The following is a 19,101-nucleotide window of genomic DNA, read 5'->3' on the forward strand; positions in this document are numbered from 1 at the left end:
CCCTGGGCAATTACTGTGGTGGTTCACCCTTTTAATCTGACCCTAAGTGCACCAAGCAGCCCTCAGTGAAGCCTCCTCAGTCTTTTTTAATCCATGGCATGGATAGACATATTCAGCAGCAGCCCCATATTAGTTTGGTTTTTTTTGTTGTTTTGCTTTTTTGTTTGTTTTTTCAGTTCTTGTAATGTTTTTTTTTCAATTCAGTTTGTTTACCAAACAAAAAAAACCCTATTAAATTCCCCCCAAAACAACAACAACAACAACAAAATCAAAATACACCTCCTGCCCCCCGCCGACCTCCTTCATGCTCCAAGACAAGCCTCAGGGCCCAGGCTGGATCCAGCCAGGTCCTCCCTGAACCCCTTCAGCCCTTCTCCTGTCATCCAAATCCCATAGAGCCTAGGCCTATCTGGCTGACATATATGGCCATACAATATCACTTTGGCACTGCTCAGGAGCACAGGCATCACCATTTTTAGAGGGAACAAGTGAAGGCAGAAGTGACTGGGTATTGCTCCTGCCCTTTCCAATGTCTCAGGAACTGCTACATCCCATAGAACGGATAAATGGGGATCGTGAACTTCATGGCCCCAGCGTTCTGAGGCATGGGAGGAGGATCAAAGGGGCCTCGCTACACCCAGCTTGTCAGGCCAGGGCCCTAAGGGATTTTGACAACAGGAGGAGGGTCAGAGGGACCCAATTAGGATCTGGCTGGGCCCAGCCCAGGATTAAAGGCTTGTCATTGGGTGGGAGGGAACGTGGGGAGAAAGAAGGTCTTTCTTCCCCATAAAAGGAAAATATCTGGACATTTGGGGATAAATTCATGAGAGGATATTTTGGTTTGTTCCATTCAGAATTAATTGAAAATGGCCTAATTCATCCTGTTTTACACATTCTGGAAAAATGAATGCATATATCCCTAGTCCTCACCACATAAGCTCCTTCGGGTTTTCTCTTTCTTTTTTTAAGTTTTCTTCTGGATTTTCTTATTTTCCTTTAAATTTTCTTTAAAACATTTTTTTCTGAATTCTTTTAGTTTGACAGAAGCCCATGTTTTCTAATCAAGACTGAGAAAAATGCTTCAGGCTTCTAAAGGTCCTTAATCTATAAGTAAAAAATGTTCCTTACAAGCATTTAGAAGGCATTCATGACATGACAGTAGACCATGACACAGTGAGTTCTTCAGTGAGCTCATGTTGGCCTCAGAATGGTTGAACATAACAGGTTTTGCAGGCAAACCTTATATCACACAATATTGTTCTCATTAACAGAGGCCATCCAAAGGTTTGAGTAAAATAAAGCTGGACATCCGCTCTCTTAAGTACGTCCTTATCTAAAAAATCAGGTATTTTTAATTTATAGAATTTATTAATTGCTTCCCACAAAAAGGCTGAAGCAATACACAATAAAATATACATTAAAAATAAAATATATACATATAAAACAAGTAAAAGACATATAAATAATACATTTATTAGACCATAGGGATATTACAGCATAAAATCAACATCAAACCTACTATTGGGTCATTGATCGATAAAATCAAGAAATCTGCTGCAAAAGAAAGGCTTTAAGACTACTTCTGAAAGTTTTACTATTAGGATTTGGTCTTAAATCAGCCGGCAGAGAATTCCATAAAGAGGGTACAGCTACAGAAAAGACCGATTCTCTGGTGGATGTTAAACGCGCGAGTCGAAATGATGGCATATCTAGGAGTCCACGTTGGGAAGAATGTAGTTAGCAAGATGGTTTCCATACTTTAAACAACACATTCGCCCAAGGACATGTATTTGGATTTAACAACTTGGCAACAATCATGCCTACCCTATAAATAATTTGTTGATTAACTGGTAACCACTTCAAATTTAACAGTACAGGGGTTATGTGTTGATTCCACTTAGTGCCTAAAATCAGGCGAGCAGCAGAATTTAACAATAGCAAAGGTTGTAAAGTAGAGGCTGGCAAACCAAGGTAGAGACTGATACAATAGTCAATTGCCAGGAAAATAACAGTCTGAATGATCGTTTGAAAATCAGAAGTAAAAAGTAAATGCCAACGCTGGCAATTACTCGAAGTTTAACAAATCCAGGTTTGGTGACAGATTTAATCTGAGGTTTAAAAGAGAGATGAGAATCAATCAATACTCCTAAACCTTTAATAAAAACAGCAATATCGAACAAACAATTACCTACCAAAATTGCTGGGTAAGCTGTTGGGCTATGAGATCGTTGAATTATAACAAATTCAGTTTTGGCCATGTTCAAAGATAATTTATGATGATGTAACCAAGACTAAATAGAAGAAAGACAAATATTTAGGAGCTCCATCGTATCCTTCCAATTGTTAGGCAGTCAAATAAAAAACTGTATATTGTCTGCATACATTTTACATCCATCACAAGCAGATGCAAGCAATTTCTCAATGGAAGCCAAGTAAATATTAAATAAGAGCAGAACCTTGTGGGACTCCCATGTCCATAGAAGTTATTTGTGAAACTTCGTTATGGCATTTTATCTGTAAAGATCTATTCCTAATAAAGGAGGTTAACCAAGCTCAGACTTTTCTCGTGATCAACTGAATCAAGAGACTCAAGAAGGAATTCATTGCCACTATCATGCCCTCTTCTTAAAGAATCTGTGAGAGATAAAAGCAGAAGCTTTGTACTCAAAGATTTTCTAAAACAGAATTGGTGAGGGTCTAAAATCTCATTTTTTTTCAAGATGAACAGTTAACACTGTCAATGCAGCATTTTCAATTACCTTTGCAACAAAGGGCAAAGAGGAAATGGGTCTGTCTTGTTTAGGTCTACTGAGTCGAGTGATAGGCTTCACAACAGCCTATTTGAAAATCTCTGGAAGAAATCCTCAAAATATTTATTTACAATAGATGTCAAAATCAGGATCAATAACTCTTTCTTGCATTGAAAAAGGCAATTGAGCAATTACTCAGAGGAAAGAAAACAGTATTCTTCTTTGAAATAACCTTCCCAACTTCAAAATAAGAGATGTGTGCAAAGGACGTCCAGGTGGTCTTCGTCTGGGAGCATGGTAAGGAATACAAATCAAGCACATTTGAAAAATTAAGACAGTTTTTCAACCTTTACCTAAAAAAATCTTAAGAAGAAGTCAGCAAAAAGGGAACTACTCATTGACAAACCAGAAAGATTATTCATAGTAAGATTTTTTGCTAATTGAAATACAGTCTTGGTATTATAGCCAATTTTTCAAATTTTGTTAGAAAAAAGGGTTTTTTTGCTCGAAAACATTCGACTGGTATTGGGACAACATTAGCCTAAAAGATTTTGCAGATTCAGAAGAGGGAGCTCTCTGTCAAGCCCGTTCACATTTTCTCAGTGCACGATGAGAAGTTAATTCAGGAGAATTTTTTAAATTAAAATTCCTTTGCTTATTTTTCATTAATTTAAGTGGGGCAATTTCATCCAGAGTAGAAATAACCGCATCATTCCAAATAGAAACTAAAATTTTCTAAAGTCTCAGGAGATAATCTGAGATGAAAAAGCAAATTGTGCAACATCAATAGTACCCCATCGCAACTAGGGCAGACAAGTTGCCAATAAAGAGTTAGTAGAAGCAAAATCTGGCAATGAAAACTTAATTAAAGAATGATCAGACCATGGCACGGCTTGTATACTTACAGTTTCTAAGCAGTGAGTTTTAACATAATTGTTCACAAAAACTAAGTCTAAAATGTGACCATGTTGATGAGCGAGACAGCAAGTCTTGTGCTTTGGCTGCAAGGATGAGACCCCAGAGGTATTCCCTCCAAAAAAGGCTCATCTGGATTAATGGCAACACCACAGAGTTTAGATATTGATACCTCAGAGCTTTGATGTTGCCAATACCAAATGCATCTGGCATTTCTCTTACAGGTCCTGTATCCTCCATAACTCATGTTAACGACACAGGAAGACATATGTCGTTTAGTTGTTCCACATCAGTTTCTATGAATAAGACCTAGAATGTTTCAGAACTTTCTGGCTAAGCATCTGTTTGAGTTTCAGCCACCTGCTATATCTCTATTTTTAATTCAGGTAGGTCCTGTAGTAAATTCCCTTTCTAGGGAAACCCATTCCTCAATGCTCATGTGCACACAAGATCAGCCTTAATAAAAAGATGTGTTGGGCCTTTTCTTGTCATTTTAAAGAGGAAGTGGAGCCTACAATTTCAATACTAGGTATCTTCCAAAATGTTAATATCCCTGAGGACACCATGGACATGCCAGTCCACCAGATTCTTAAGGATCTATAATTAAAAAACTAGTAGCAAAGAGGGTGAATGCAAAGTAGAAAGTCAAAACTGTACTGGGGTTTAACAATGTTCAGCTGCCTCACTTACCTTCCCCAACTGGGCCAAATCTATCCCTCTCGGACGCAGCAAATGCCGCTGGTCAGCCACGCAGCAGGACGCCACCACCAGGACACTGCCGCCAGTATGCGCCGTGCTTCCCCCTAAGTGTGAGCGTGTACCACTCCCTTAGATTTAAACGGATTGCGGCAGGAAAGTCCCCGCAGTCCCTAGAGATGACATCATCCACACAGCTCTATATAAGGGCAGCTCCCCAGAAGCAACTTGTCTAAGCAACAGGTCCAGCTACTTCCTAGTAGTATGTGTTGTTTCCCTGCATCCCAGTCTTCAGTCCTCATTCAGCTTGTCTTCAGTCTTCATCCTGTTTGTCTTCAGTCCTCGTTCAGCTTGTCTTCTGTCTTCGTTCCTTGCCATTCCATCCACGTTGCTTATGTATTGTTGTCCTTGCCTGCCTTCTCTGTTTAAGCTTTCCCCTTCTCTTCCCTCAGACAAATACTTGGTTTTGACCTCGGCCTGGACCCTGGATACCTCTGACTGCCGCCTACCTCTGACCATTGCCTGGACCTCAGATACTCCTGAAAGCACCTGCCCACGACCCTAGCTGTTATGAACCTTCTCTTCTGCCATCAGCAGGGATCCCCATCTAAATCCTGCCGGTCCCGGCACCCAAAGGCTCAACCCGAAGGGAATGTGAGCTGGTATAGGTAAAATTCCTAAATGGTCTCTGCTTCACCTGGGTCTGCCTGCCAACAGTGGGAGCCTGCAGGGCTCCTCCCTGCAGGTAGAATCAATCCTGTCTCGGCCTAAGGGTCCACAGAAATCAACAGCAGTACTAGCCTGGGGTCCCCCTTTGCAACTCACAGCAAAAGTCATAGCAAAGGGGTTGAAAAGAGAAAGACGTTTCCCAAAGCTGATCCCACAGCTCCTTCCACCAGTCCGGTGGAAGGCTATTAGCCCTCTGCCATGTGTCTGCAGTGGCAGCCCAACATACAGGAAATGGAGTGGTGTCCTATATCACTGTTCCAGGGCAAGAGGCAGGCAGCATCTAAAGTAGTAACAAGTGCATCAGAGAAAACATTGCCCCTGCAGATAGTGGAGAACCTGGGTTTTAAGCATCTGATGCACCTGTTAGCCCCCAATTACAAAGTGCCATTCAGTACTACATTTAGTAGGCAGGTTATCCCCACCCTGTTCACCCAGTGTCATAGCCGCATCCAAGTTCAATTAGCCAAGACAGAGGAGAGTAGCGTGCATTTTACCAGTGAAATTTGGACCACTGCAAATGGTACACATGACTACCTCTCCCTGACAGTATCCTGGTGGGAGGTGGCTGAGGCAAGGGCAGACAGCAATTTTGGCATGGACAGAGCATCAAGGTGCAGGTGGGCTGTGCAGCACACCCAGGAGATGGATAGACCTAATACCTTCTACAATATCTTATCAGCCATATGAAAGATGCTGGAAGGTTGGCAGCTAGAGCAGAGAGGCAGGAATCTTCGTGCAGGTTTTTTTGTGACAATAATGGTGCAAATATGATAAGGGCAATGGAAGATGAGGGCTTTCGGGGGATCCATTGCTATGCACACTTGCTGCACTTGGCAATGAGGAATGCCCTGGGACTAGAGCCCAAGTAACATAGTCTTGAAGGATTTGATAGAGATGAGCAAGAAAATAGAGGGGCATTTTCATCAAAGCATGAAGGGTGGGTATCTCCTCTGTGAGAAGAAGGAAGAATTCAGGATACCTCATAAGCATCAGCACCTGCTAGAATCGCACCTATCTGATAACACTTAACCCTTCTAGCATGCCCCAATGAGACATTGGCCCAATAAATGGCAGGATAATAATAATAGGAGATTTCAATTACTCCAATATTTATTGAGTCAATGTCTCATTAGAACATGCTAGAGAGGTCAAGTGTCTAAATTGTTTAATGGTGTAGCTGGTCCTAGAACTCATGGGAAGGTAGCTACTTTAGATCTAGTCCTCAGTGGTCCTCACACATTGGTGCGAGTGGTTACTATGGTAGGGCCACTAAGCAATAGCAATCATAATGCAATCAAATTTGACATAATCCCTGGAGGAGGATATTAAGTAAAGCTTCTACAGTGCATATAATTTACAAAGGATGACTATCATAGAATGAAGAAATTAGTTATTAAAAAAACTAAAAGGAGGGTTGCAAGGGTTAAAACATTGCATGAGGCATGGATATTACTTAAAATATCAAATACAATGTATTCTTTTTATTAAAAAAGGTCAAAGGAAGAATAAATGACTGCCAACGTGTCTTAATTGTGAGGTAAAGGAAGCACTTAAAGCTAAAAGGGCATAGTTCAAAAAATGGAACGCAAACCCAAATGAAGAAAATACATAAGAGTATAAGCACTGACAAGATGATGTAAAACTGTAATTAGACAGCCTAACAGAAGCAATGAGAAAAAGCTTGCCAGTGAGGCAAAACCTAATACAACTTTTTCAAGTACATTTGAAACAAAAAGCCTGTGAGGGAGTCACTTAAGCCACTAGATGACTGAGGGACAAAAGGAATGCTCAGAGAGGACAAGGAAATAGCAGAAAAGAATGAATTAATTCTTTGCCTTGGACTTTATGGAGGAGGATGTTGGAAACCTATCCGTTCCTAAAACATCCTTTAATGATGGCAGTTCTGAGCACCCAATACTTATGACAGTGGAGGATGTAATAAATCAGATTGACAAACTAAAGAGTAACAAAATCATCAGGACCAGATGGCATTCACCCCAGAGATCTAAAAGAAATAAAACATGAAATCACTAATCTGTTACTAGTAATCTGTAACCTATCATTTTATAACACTTTTAGAATTTGTTGGAGATGTAAATAAACATGTATATAAAGGTGAGCCAGTTGATATAGTATATTTGAATTTTCAGAAGGCATTTGACAATATCCTCCATGAGAGACTGCTCAGGAAATTACCAAATCATGGGATATGAGACCATGGTCTATTGTGGACTGGTAACTGGTTAAAAGGCCAGAGAGGGTAGGACTAAATAGTCAGTTTTTCAAATGGAGAAGTGTCCTAGTGGAGTACCACAGGGATTGGTACTGGGACCTGTGCTGTTTAACATACTCATTAATGATCTGGAAAAGGGAAAAACGAGTAAGGTGATGAAATTTGCAGATGACTCAAAATTATTCAGAATTATTAAAAAAAAAAAGCAACAGATTGCGAAGCACTGCAGAAGGACCTTGTGATACTAGAAAACTGGGCAACTGAATGGTAGATTACATTTAATGTGGGAAAGTGCACAGTAATGTACATAGGGAAAAATAATCCCAATTACAGGTACACTTGCTGGGTTCTGTATTGGGAATCACTACCCAGGAAAAAGTCTTTGGTCCTTGTGGACAATACATTGAAATCCTCTGCTCAGTGCATTGCAGCAACCATAAAAGAAAATAGAATGTTAGGAATGATTTGAAAAGGAATGGAGAATAAAATGGAAAATAAAATATCATATTGCCTCTGTATCGAGCCATGGTACAACTGCACCTTGAACATTATGCACAGATCTGGTCACACCATCTCAAGAAAGACATAAGGGAACTAGAAAAGGTGCAGAGGAGAGCAACAAAAATGGTAAAGGTGATGGAATATTTTTCCTATGATGAAAGGTTATGCAGACTAGGGCTCTTCAGCTTGGAAAAGAGAGAGAGCTGAGAGAGGATATGATAGAAGTTTATAAAATCATGAATGGGTGGAACAGATAAATAAAAGATGGTTATTTACCCATTCAATTAATACTAAAACAAGGGGATACTCCATGAAACTAACAGCCAGCAGATTCAAAACAGACTGTAGAAAGTATTTTTTTCATTCAGTGCACTATCAAGCTGTGGAATCTGTTGTCAGAGGACAACAGATTCCACAGCATAGCAGAGTTTAAAAGAAGTTTGGACAAGTCCCTGGAGAAAAGGTTTGGACAAGTCCCTGGAGGAAAGTCATAAATACATTAACTAGGTAGACTTAACAAAGCTACCACTATCCCTGAGAGTTAGTAACAGGAACTAGATCTACTTTATGGGATCTTTCAGGTACTTGGCCATTGTCGGAAACAGTATGCTGGGCTCAATGGACCTTGGTCTGATATAGTATAGCAATTCTTATGTTCTTATACCATGTATGCTATACCTTGGGGATCTTGTGCCACTCTGTCTTGCTGCCACTCTGATGTTCTACCTTAGGGGTCTTGCTAATACTGAGCCTAGCTGCCATACTCCAGACTCTACAATTTGGGGGTCTTTATGTTACTCAACCTTTCTGCTATACCCTAGACTTTACATGTTTGGGTTCCTTCTGTCATTCTGTCTTACCCCAGACTCTACAACTTGGGGGTCTTGTGCTATACTCTTGATGCTACACATTGGGGGTCTTCCTGCCATTCTGCCTTGCTGCCATATCCAGATACTACACCTTTGGATGTTCCTGCCACTGTGGATGGCCACTTTGCACCTCTCATGCTGTCTTGGAGTCTTTATGTCACTCTTTGTTCTGTGTTGTCCCTCTATCAGTGCCTGGGTGTTTTCTTTCACTTTTGTTGCTTCTTTCCCCCTTCATGGTGCCTTAGGATGTTTATGCCACTCCTGATGCCACTTTGCCACTCTCATGCTGCTTTTGAAGGTTTATACCACTGTTTTTTGAAGCCTTTAGGTGTCCTTAACACTCTTACTGATGCTTTGCTCTTCTGATAGTGCTTTGGAGAACTCCTGCCACTATTGGTACCCTTTTGCCCCTTTATTGAGCCTTAGGCTATTCATGTCGTTTTTTGTGCCATTTTGCCATGGTCTTGGTGACTTGGTGACTCTTCCCCCTTCTGATATTGTCTACCCATACGTTTTATTAGAATTGATTATAAACCCCAGTTCTGAAGCTCAAAATAGGCTGCATTACTTGCCTCACTGACTTTAATGGGAAATGAAAACTCAAAGGAAACAAATAAATAATTATTTTTGTTCGAAACAAATGGAAGTGATCTATGGAACAAATAAACAAATGAAATTGAAAATTTTGCCTCTGTACATTTCTACAACCCAGCAACAAAAAGCTGTCAGAGAACCAGCAGCCAGGGCTGCTGGCCTCTGGCCACTCTGAAAGCCCTTTCAGATCTCAGATAAGCGTGAGCCCCTGTGCCACAACGTGACCTGCACAGCCCCGGAGCTGGCCATAGTCCATGCCGCTGGCGGCTGAACGCATCCAGGCATGAGTCTAGGCAGATGCCAAAGAGAGAGAGTCCAAGCAAGACAAGGCACCAGGAGAAGACTAAAGACAAAGAGTCCCAGAAAAACAAGGATGCAGACGAAGACTGAAGATAAGGACCAACAGACCCGGGTGGGACCAAGGATCCAGAAGAGAAGGCATGGAAACTCAGAACCAGAAATTAGGAACTCAGAAGACTATGACCATGACTATGAACTCAAGAACAGGACTTTTACAACTTCCAGACTCTGGTCTGAAGGCTGAAGACACCAGAATGCTGACATGGACTGAAAACAAAGGTCGCTGGCTAAACACTGGCAAGCTGAAGACACTAAATGCTGGAACAAGGCAAAGACCACTGGAACCAGATGTAGGACCAGGACGCTTAAGCAGATTGAAGACACCAGGCACTGGGACAAGGCAAAGACTAAGACTCTGGAACAAGATGAAGACCACAGGAGACCTTGAAGGACTGGAGACTTGGAATCAGGAACAAAGACCTGGCATCAGGAATGAAGATGAGGACAAGGAACCCACAGAACCAGGAACAAGAATCTGGAGACCTTGCGAAGGCCAGGAGCAAAGAATGAAGAGCCCTTTTATAGGGCAGCCAGGGATGACATCTTCTGAGGGTGCTGCAGGCTCTTCCCAGCATGGGCCCTTTAAATGCTGAAGAGACACGTGTGTTTGTGCTAAACATGCCAGAAGGAGCAGGAACCATGGCAGCGGTGTTTTGCTGCAAGAAGCTGGAGAATTCTTCCCACCAAGAAGCAGTAGCACCAGCAATATGATGGCACCCACCCACACAGAAGACTTGCAGCAACTCTCTTGCCACGGAAACAGCACGGCACAGGCAGTGTCAGGAATCAGCAGTTTTCCAGGCCACATTGGAGAGTCGAGCTGGCATCCAGCCAGCAGTGGGTGAGCAAAGCTGTTCGCGGGACCCCCCTAGAGCAGTAACCTAACAAAAGCGATGTTGCTTGATTGAAGCCAAAAACATCAAACTTGAATATACAGCCGAAAACCTTTTTTTTTTGGATTCTCTGCAGAGACTGTGGCCTGTTTTCCAGTCTCAGAGAAAGCCTGGTGGATGGCAGAATTAATATTTCACCCATTTCTGGGCTCAGATAATGTTAGACTCATGGGTCCTTAAGCAAAAGAAATCCCACCAAAAAGACCTCCAAGGTAGTGGGTCCAACAGGACCACTAGGTCTTGATAGCAGAAATCTCTGCTTTATACAGCATGAGGGTCATTGGATCAGTGCCACTCAGGGACAAGGGGACATTATTCTACTTCAGGTACTTCCTGATACTGAAGAAATCAGGACACTTGCATCTCATTCTAAAATTCAGTGCCCTGAACAAATTCTTGTACAGGGAAGAATTCAAAATGATCACCCTTCCCAGGATTTTATCCTTTCTGACGAAGAAAGTCTGGGTGTGCTCTCTAGACTTGAAGAATGCCCATATGTACATTTTGATTTATCCAGATCAAAGAAAATTTCTGTATCTCTTAGTAGGGGAGCATCTCTTTAAAAACAGGATCCACCTTTTTGACTTAGCAGTACACCAGGTTTTCACAAAGTACCTTGAGGTGGTGGCTGCATACCTTAGAAGGCACAGAGTATTCATTTCTCCAAACCTAAAGAACTGTCTCATCAAGATTAACTCTGAGCCTCCATAAGGGAGGCCTTGAAATTGGTGATTCATCTCTTATAGAATCTGGGATTCATCTGGAATTATGGAAAAATCTCTCCTATCTCCACATCACCAAACAGAGTTTACATGGGCAGTATCTGATTTGAAAAAGGCTTTCTCTTTCACAGTTGGACAAACATTGCTCTAGCTTTGGTTCATAGTCTATTTAAAAGCAAGGGTCTTTCTCGAGATGCTGGGCCATATGGCCTCAACAGTTCATATACTTCCAAGAACCAGACTGCAAATGAGGCAGTCAGTGGAACCAATAATTTCAAAGTCTCAGTCACAGCATAAGAGTGACCAGAGACCTCAGAAAATGCTTGTTGGCGTGACTGGTCAGGGAAATCTCACAGCAGGATGTCCATTTCAAATGCTGCCACACCAAATGAGCCTTACAAATAATATGAACTCAATGGCAGATAAAGACCATATGGCCCATCCAATCTGCCCATCCATATCTCCTGCTCAGTTTCATAGTGTCGTCTTCTTCCTCAAAGATCCTTTGTACTTGTGTCCAAGAAATCTATTTCAGCATCAATCTGTTAGAAATTGGAGCAGCTGATAGCATTCCAGCATGCCCTGTCCAACACAACAGTGCCCATTCAAGTAGCCATATTCTACATAAACAAGCTCAGCTCAAGGAGAGACAAGGCACATTATGTAGTGCAGGACATCTACTTAAACTGGAGAAAGGGTTTTCAAAATGCTTATTAGCCAACATTGCACATATCCATAATCCTGGAAAGCTGAAGGAGATCTATGAAACCATGAGCCTCATATCCTCAGTGTGGTCCAGGTAGGTGTGGTTTCTGCTACTCCTTCAGTTGTCCACAGCAATTTAGCTCAATCTATCATCGACACTAGTCTCTAAGCATCGTGTGTGTGTGGGGGGAGAGGGGTACTCCTACATCCCAACATTTCAGTGTAGTCTGACAGTCTGGATGTTAAGAGTGCCATAATTACTATGTATGAATGCTCTCACTCAGTTTTCAGAGTGGTCCTAGAAGCAAGAAAATAATCCACTCAAATTGGAAGAAATTCACCATTTGGTTATAGAGAAGAGGTTACCTGCCTTCTCTTGTACAGTCCAGCATTTGCTAGACTATTTATTTATCAAATTCTGAGCTTAAACCAAACTCGGTATGAGTTTCTCAGTGTCCGAGCAGCCTACCATAACGAGATTGTGGTAAAACTAGTTTCCAAACATCCCTTAGTCTACGGCTTGTTATGCTTAAAGCTGCCATTAAGGTAACCCGTCATACCATGGAACATCAATGTGGTCCTCTCATGTCTAATGGAATTGCTATTCAAACAATAAGCAAGTCCTCAACTAGAATATCTCAACATGAAGTAGGCTTGCTTCATTGCAGTTACTTCACTAAGAAAGATTAGAAAACTCCAAGTACTGGTTACATAATCTCCGTATTCAAGATTCCTCTCCAGCAGGTCATTAAACTCCTCCTACAATCCCCCAAATGGTGGGCTGTAATATGGAAGGTAGATGGAAGGGGACATCAAGACTACTCTTAACTTAGAAGTCCCCCACTTGTAGCATTTTATTCATCCTGCTTGTCCATGGAGAAGGCACCTGTAACTGATGTTCTCCATGGACAACAGGATGCACAGCTCCATATTCCCTCTCATGTTACCATAGAGTTTAATTACTTCATTGCTTTGCATATCGTTAACTTTGACATGCACTGAAGGGCTTCACTGAAGGTTGCTTGGTGTAGTGCTTACTTCACATGTGCATATTAAGCTGATACTTTATATATATGTTGCTGTGTGAAGACGTCATCCCCACATGTGGGGCTGTTAATCCTGCTGTCTACATAGAGAACACTAGTTACAGGAAAGGAACTTTGCTTTAAGAGCATGCTCTTGGAGTGACTACAGGAAGTGCAATGAAAGTTGAAGATATGATTAGAAGCAGTATATAGCAAAAGCGATACAGTGTCAACTTTAAACACTAGCGGAGAATGTTGGCTGTTGTCCCTGTACTCTACTAGTTTGACAGTTTTATTGGTTAGTGATGTGCAGAGATTATTATTTTGGGGGTTTTTTTTTCAAATATGGGGGGGGGGAACTTTTTCATTTCAGTTCATTTGCTGAACCAAAAACAAAATTAAAACAAAAATAAACCCATAACAAAATAAAATGGGCCTCAACATATGCCTTGGGGCCTAGGCTAGGCCCAGCTGGATCTTAGTCAGGTCCCTTCAACCCTCCTTACAGCAGCAAAAATTCCTGCAGAATCCAGACCTATCCAGCTAGGCTTAGCTGGGTCCAGCAAAGGCCTCCCGGGGCCCCTCCAACTCCCATCCCACCTCCTAAAAAACTGCCAGAGCTGGAAACCTCCCCAGGTCCCACTTACCCTTTCTTTGGAGTCTGACATGTTATAAAGGGCAGAAGTGAGATCCACTCATTCCTGCCCTGTGTCCATATATTTAAAAATGTAGTGCTGAAGTGATGTCATTTCCGCATCGTCTCAGGTGTGACCGGTGACATGTTATATGGTTTTACAACATGGCGCCAGCCAGTCTTGAGACAGACTCAGGAGAGCCGACACCGATATTTTTAAATGCACGGAGACAGGAGAGGAGTGAGTGAGCATCGCTCCTAACCTTTTACAATGTTCTTGGACCCCCATGGAAGGGCTAAGTGTGGGCCAGAGTCCTGCCAAGCCACAGTGAATTTTTTAATAGGGTGGGATAGGAGTTGATGGGGTTTGGGGATAACTCTGATGGGCCTGACTAGGCTCAGCTAGGTAAGCCTTGACCCACAGGGATTCTGACCAGCTCAAGGAGGGTCAAAGGGGCTTGTTTGGACCCCAGCTGGGACCAGGTTCAGCCCTCTGGCTTGTGTTGAGGTGGGAGGGGAGGTTCAAGGATCTTCGGGAGGCTTTTTTGTTTTTTTTGTCCCCCTCATGAAAACAAAAATACTCGAAAATTTGGGGGTACTTTCGTTAGAGGCCACTTTCAGTTTGTTCCATTTGTCCTCTTTTTTTGCATTTGTTTAAAAAAAAAACACATCCTTATTTTTCGTATCATTTGCTTTAACCTCCTTGTATGCACCTGCCCTGCAAAAAGCAGCAAAAGAAAACTACTTGAAAATAAAAGAAAAAAAAACCTGAAGAACTGACCAATAGTCAGCAGGGCAGAGGAAAACTCACCGATCATCCTGACTGGGGTGAATGTATCCAGATGACAAAATGTTCAGTGACAAGATATTAGGGTCAATAATAGACTCGTCTGCTTCTGGGGTGTTTCGAATTCGACCTGCAAAGCACAGAAGGTGAGATATCTTCAGAGCAACAGCTATGTGCTGTACAACAGAATTGCACCTACAGAGATTGTGAATTGGTTTATAAAACAAGAATGTTTAAACCCTTCTGCTCTGTCTAACAGTCATTGTGCACCTTTACCTTGATTATTTAGGACAGTGTTCAGTATGGGGGTAGATTTTATAAATGTACGCACGGGCGTACTTTTGTTCGTGCACCAGGCGTGAACAAAAGTACGCTGGATTTTATAAGATAACGCGTGTATCTTATAAAATCCGGGGGTCGGTGCGCGCAAGGGGGTGCACATTTGTGCAACCTGTGCGCGCCGAGCCCAGCACGCTCTGCCTGTTCCCTCTGCCTCCCCTCACCTTCCCCTCCCTTCCCCTACCTAACCCCACCCCCCGGCCCTATCTAAACCCCCCCCTACCTTTGTTGGCAGATTTACGCCTGCGGAAAGCAGGCATAAATCTGCGCGCGCCAGTGGGACTGCTGGCGCGCCATCACCCGACCCGGCTGGTCGGAGGCCTCGACCACACTCCCGGGCCGGTGCCACGCCCCCGGGCCCGCCCCCAAATGCCAGCGTCACTCGCGGCCCCGCCCCCGAAATGTCGCGTCACTCGCGGCACGCCCCCGACACGCCCCTCAATGCAAGCCCGGGACTTACGCGCGTCCCCGGGGCTTGTGCGCGCCGCCAAGCCTATGCAAAATAGGCTCGGCACGCGCAGGGGGGTTTCGGGTAGGTTTTCTGGGGTACGCGCGTATCGTACGCGCGTACCCCTTTGAAAATCTACCCCTATATTTGCAACAGTGTTTTGCTATCAAATATTAGAAGAACACCTTGCCACAACCGATTTGCAAATTGAGTATTCCAGAAAATGTATATAGGTATATCTGTATTATCTGGTGAAAAAAGGGTAGAAGAAAGGGAGGACAAAAGGGAGAAAAGATACAAGAAAGAAGATGAAAGATTATGAGAGATGGAAAGACAAATAAGAAAGATATGTTCCGATATAACTATATAACAAGGCAGTTTTCAACTTACCCACCACCAGCTCTTTCACTTCTTTCCAATGAATATCACTTCCTGATTCATGTACTAGAGTGACAGTAATTCTTCTCTGGATACCCTGTGAGTACAAAGCGAAAAAGCAACACAAAATAAAATCAGAGCTTTATCCTACAACTCAGGAACAGTGTGCACAGAGATGGCTCCAAAACATGGAGAGGTTTGCGTCGGAAGTACCTGGTGCAGCAAGAAAGTCCCATGGCATGGCATTCCTCCACGATGATCCACAACAGCAGGGATATAACTGCAAGAGAGAAATGGAATGAGACACAAACATAGTAACAGTAACGAACATGCCACAAAACCTAGCCAACAAACATTAATTAAAATGCATTCATTGAGAACCTTCTGCAGAGCTATCAAACTGTTATTTTTTAATAAGGAAGTACCAAGGGACACTACAAATCAAGTTATTCATTTTACCTCAGATGTGGACATTTTGCTAGTCATAGTCCGTCAAGCAATGCATTTTAATGATTTGGGTAGCTTTTGTGATATGGTCTTAATTGTTCCTGATACCGACTTCATTATATTGTGAGGAAAAAGCGCTTTGGAGCTTCCCTTTGAGAAACCAGTACATATGTTTTCTGTTGGATGAGTCTGGAGTCTCAAAATATCTATCTTCCATTGCAGCAGTAGTGCCAGTAAACTTTTTAAAATAATTCAGTTGTCATCTAAAACAAAGAAAATCATTAAGTCCCTATTTTTCCTTCAGATTTTCATTTTAATCTTGAGCCACTACTAGGATTTAAAGTTTAGCAGAGTTCTATGAACATAGTCAACGCTATCAATCTGATTGTAAAAAATCAAGGCACTGCTATATTGATCCGTATTGGAACTCTATGTAGGCATTACAGCTACATGAAAATTATGGATATATATCTTAAATAACTAAGAGCAAATTTAAAATGTGAGTTTTAAAATAGGATGAGAAGCTAGTATAACCTGCCTTTGTCAGGGGCCGCCTTTGGCGGCAGCAGGAGTAGTCAGTGACCCTTCTGCAGTCCCAGAACAAACACCAGGATTCAGTTCAGTGTGGACCAGCAAAAGCTGGGAGGCCTAAGAAAAGACTTGCACTAACCAGAAAATAAAACAGAGGTCCACACCAAATTGTTATTCTAAAACAGAGAGAGAATTATTCAAGGTCCAAAGGTAACAAAATAAGGTCCAAATCTGGCAGAATAACAATAGAAAAAAACCCAACTTCAGGAGCACAAATCCAAATATAATGTTTTTCACTTCCAAATCTCCAATTCCATCGGAGAAGTTGCTCAGTGTTTTTCTGTAATTCAAGAAATATCCCAAGCTATGGCTCTCCAAGGCCAGACAGAATAAATCTCTACTCTTCGGAGGAATGCTCTTCTTCCGAGGAACCCGTCCTTGGCTTTCTCAAAATGCTCAGGCTTCACATCACAGAAATCCTCAGAACCATTCTAATTACTTCACCAGGCTGCAAGCCTCAGCTTGCTTTACTTTCCACTCCAGACCCGACTCATGGGAGTCTCAGCACTTCTCAGTAGACCCAAAACAGCCACCCCTCCCAAGTGCTTGCGGAAGCCCTTTTTATAATTTCCTGCAAATCCAACCCTTTTTGAGGGAAGGAACTCCTTACCACGCTGCTCCAGTCCATACCTTTAGAACCTCCTCATTTTAACCAATACCCCATTACACTATATAGTAAGGCCTGAGCTGCCTTTCACTGTCCTCTCACTTCACAAAAAAAAATGTTGAACCACCAGTGAAACATTTTTATTTCTGACACGTTACATTACATCACAATAACAAGAAAACAAGCAATGCAGCCATCAGACAGACATGCCAGATGATGCTAAGTGGCTAATTAGCAGTTGCTGCATCCACACAGGAACAAATGTGGGAAAGAAAACAAAGTTGTTGCCACCTACTCTAACAAAACAGAGTTGGGACACATAATATTTCACAGCATCATAGAACATGCAGGCTTTTTCTTCTGGCCAAAGATAAAAAAGCAAGACATCAATATCAGATTGACCTTTCACACGCATATAACCTGTAAGTATAGCAAGCCTTAAGAGAGAGCTCATGTACCATTATAATACTGTATCACATTGTGCCCTTCATCCGGTAGCCTGACTCTGACACCCCGATGAAACAAAAGGAATGCCAAACCTAGCCATAAGACCTTGCAGCAAAATCCTTTTAACCTTCATACACTTATTCTCTAATCATGACAGGGGACTAGGAATAGAACCATTCCACTTCTCTTTGCAACCATATCCAGTGGTGAAAATGCACACCAATCTCTAGTAAAATATCTGGGTAAGAAATTACCACTCCTGGGTATTATCTGCTTGGGGAGAAAACACATTTACAACACTCCTCTCGGGTCTTTGGATTAGAGACCCAGTTCTTAAACCACTTAAGATCTCCAGGTTTAGAGATCTTAGATTCCTCAGAAGAACCTGAAAGAAAATCCACATTAATAGGAGGTACTGGCAGTCCATCCAGGAACAATTTCTTTGTGTTGGAGTATTCTAATAAAACATAAGACCACAGATAGCATTAAAGAGAGGAGGATAAGGAATAAATGTTTTGGAACATTTTTTGATATTTTGTGATTCTTTTTTTTCCTCTCAAACTCAAAAATAATCCATTTAAGGCAAAGTTTATTTTTCTAGTGATTCTTGACTGTTTTCTAGTGCTCTTCATAGAGCAGGTCTTCAGCTTCGGAGAGCTGATTCCCCACCATTTCACACAGAAATTCCTTTAACTGCATCAAAAGTTAAATTCTCAGTCCATCAGTTGCAGCTCACTCCATAACTTCAGTCCATAGGAAGCATCAGTATAAGTTCTGGAACCTGTATATAGCACCTGTAAGAAAATATAAGACAGACAGACAAACATATGACAACAGCTAGAGAAAAAGTATTTGGTCCTAATATCTGCTTCAAGAAAAACTGAATTCATCTGGAAACACGGGAACAATATTGATGTCCATAGTAGTGACGCCCTTCTTTAGCTGAGATACTTCTGTGGATTTAGACTGGCCAGTATCCCAATTGCAGATGATCGATGGGAATCTCTAGAATCACTCCAATACAGATCACTTATTTCTTCTGGTTACATCTGCTGATAATCAGGTGAAAGCATACAGTGCTGGAAACAAAGATGCAAGCAGAGCTTCCCAGACTGACATCAGCTCCAATCTGGGTTTTCCAGCTCACCTTTCTCCAACTTCATTGCCTCTTTTGGAGGGTTGGAGGCCCCTGAGAGACTTATAAGGGTCGTTACCCATACATGAGTCAACATTCGAGCACCAGTCTCCCACAAATTTATTTATTGATTTATAAAATTTCTAACTTACCTATCAAATATTCCTACGCAACATACAGCAATACATTCATAACCATGTAAAGTAAAACAAAATAACTAAAATCTCAAATGTGGAGGGTTCAGGCCAGAATGGTTCCTTAATGTGCTGTCATGTGGGTGAGGTACTGCCTCTTTT

The 19,101-nt window shown here is 42.0% G+C and overlaps 1 protein-coding gene across 5 annotated transcripts in view; it reads right to left on the minus strand.

Annotated features, from left to right (window-relative positions):
* KIF1A (kinesin family member 1A) overlaps positions 1-19,101 on the minus strand; it is a 416,621-nt gene that overhangs the window by 172,285 nt on the left and 225,235 nt on the right. For all 5 annotated transcript variants that reach the window (XM_029616880.1, XM_029616879.1, XM_029616878.1 and 2 more), the window contains 3 exons: positions 15,792-15,858; positions 15,591-15,675; positions 14,438-14,543 (listed from right to left, as the gene is read on the minus strand). In XM_029616880.1, the coding sequence (XP_029472740.1) occupies positions 14,438-14,543; positions 15,591-15,675; positions 15,792-15,858 (258 nt within the window). The remainder of the gene's footprint in view (positions 1-14,437; positions 14,544-15,590; positions 15,676-15,791; positions 15,859-19,101) is intronic.

Source organism: Rhinatrema bivittatum, chromosome 9 (assembly GCF_901001135.1).
Source record: "Rhinatrema bivittatum chromosome 9, aRhiBiv1.1, whole genome shotgun sequence".
Classification (NCBI taxonomy): domain Eukaryota; kingdom Metazoa; phylum Chordata; class Amphibia; order Gymnophiona; family Rhinatrematidae; genus Rhinatrema; species Rhinatrema bivittatum.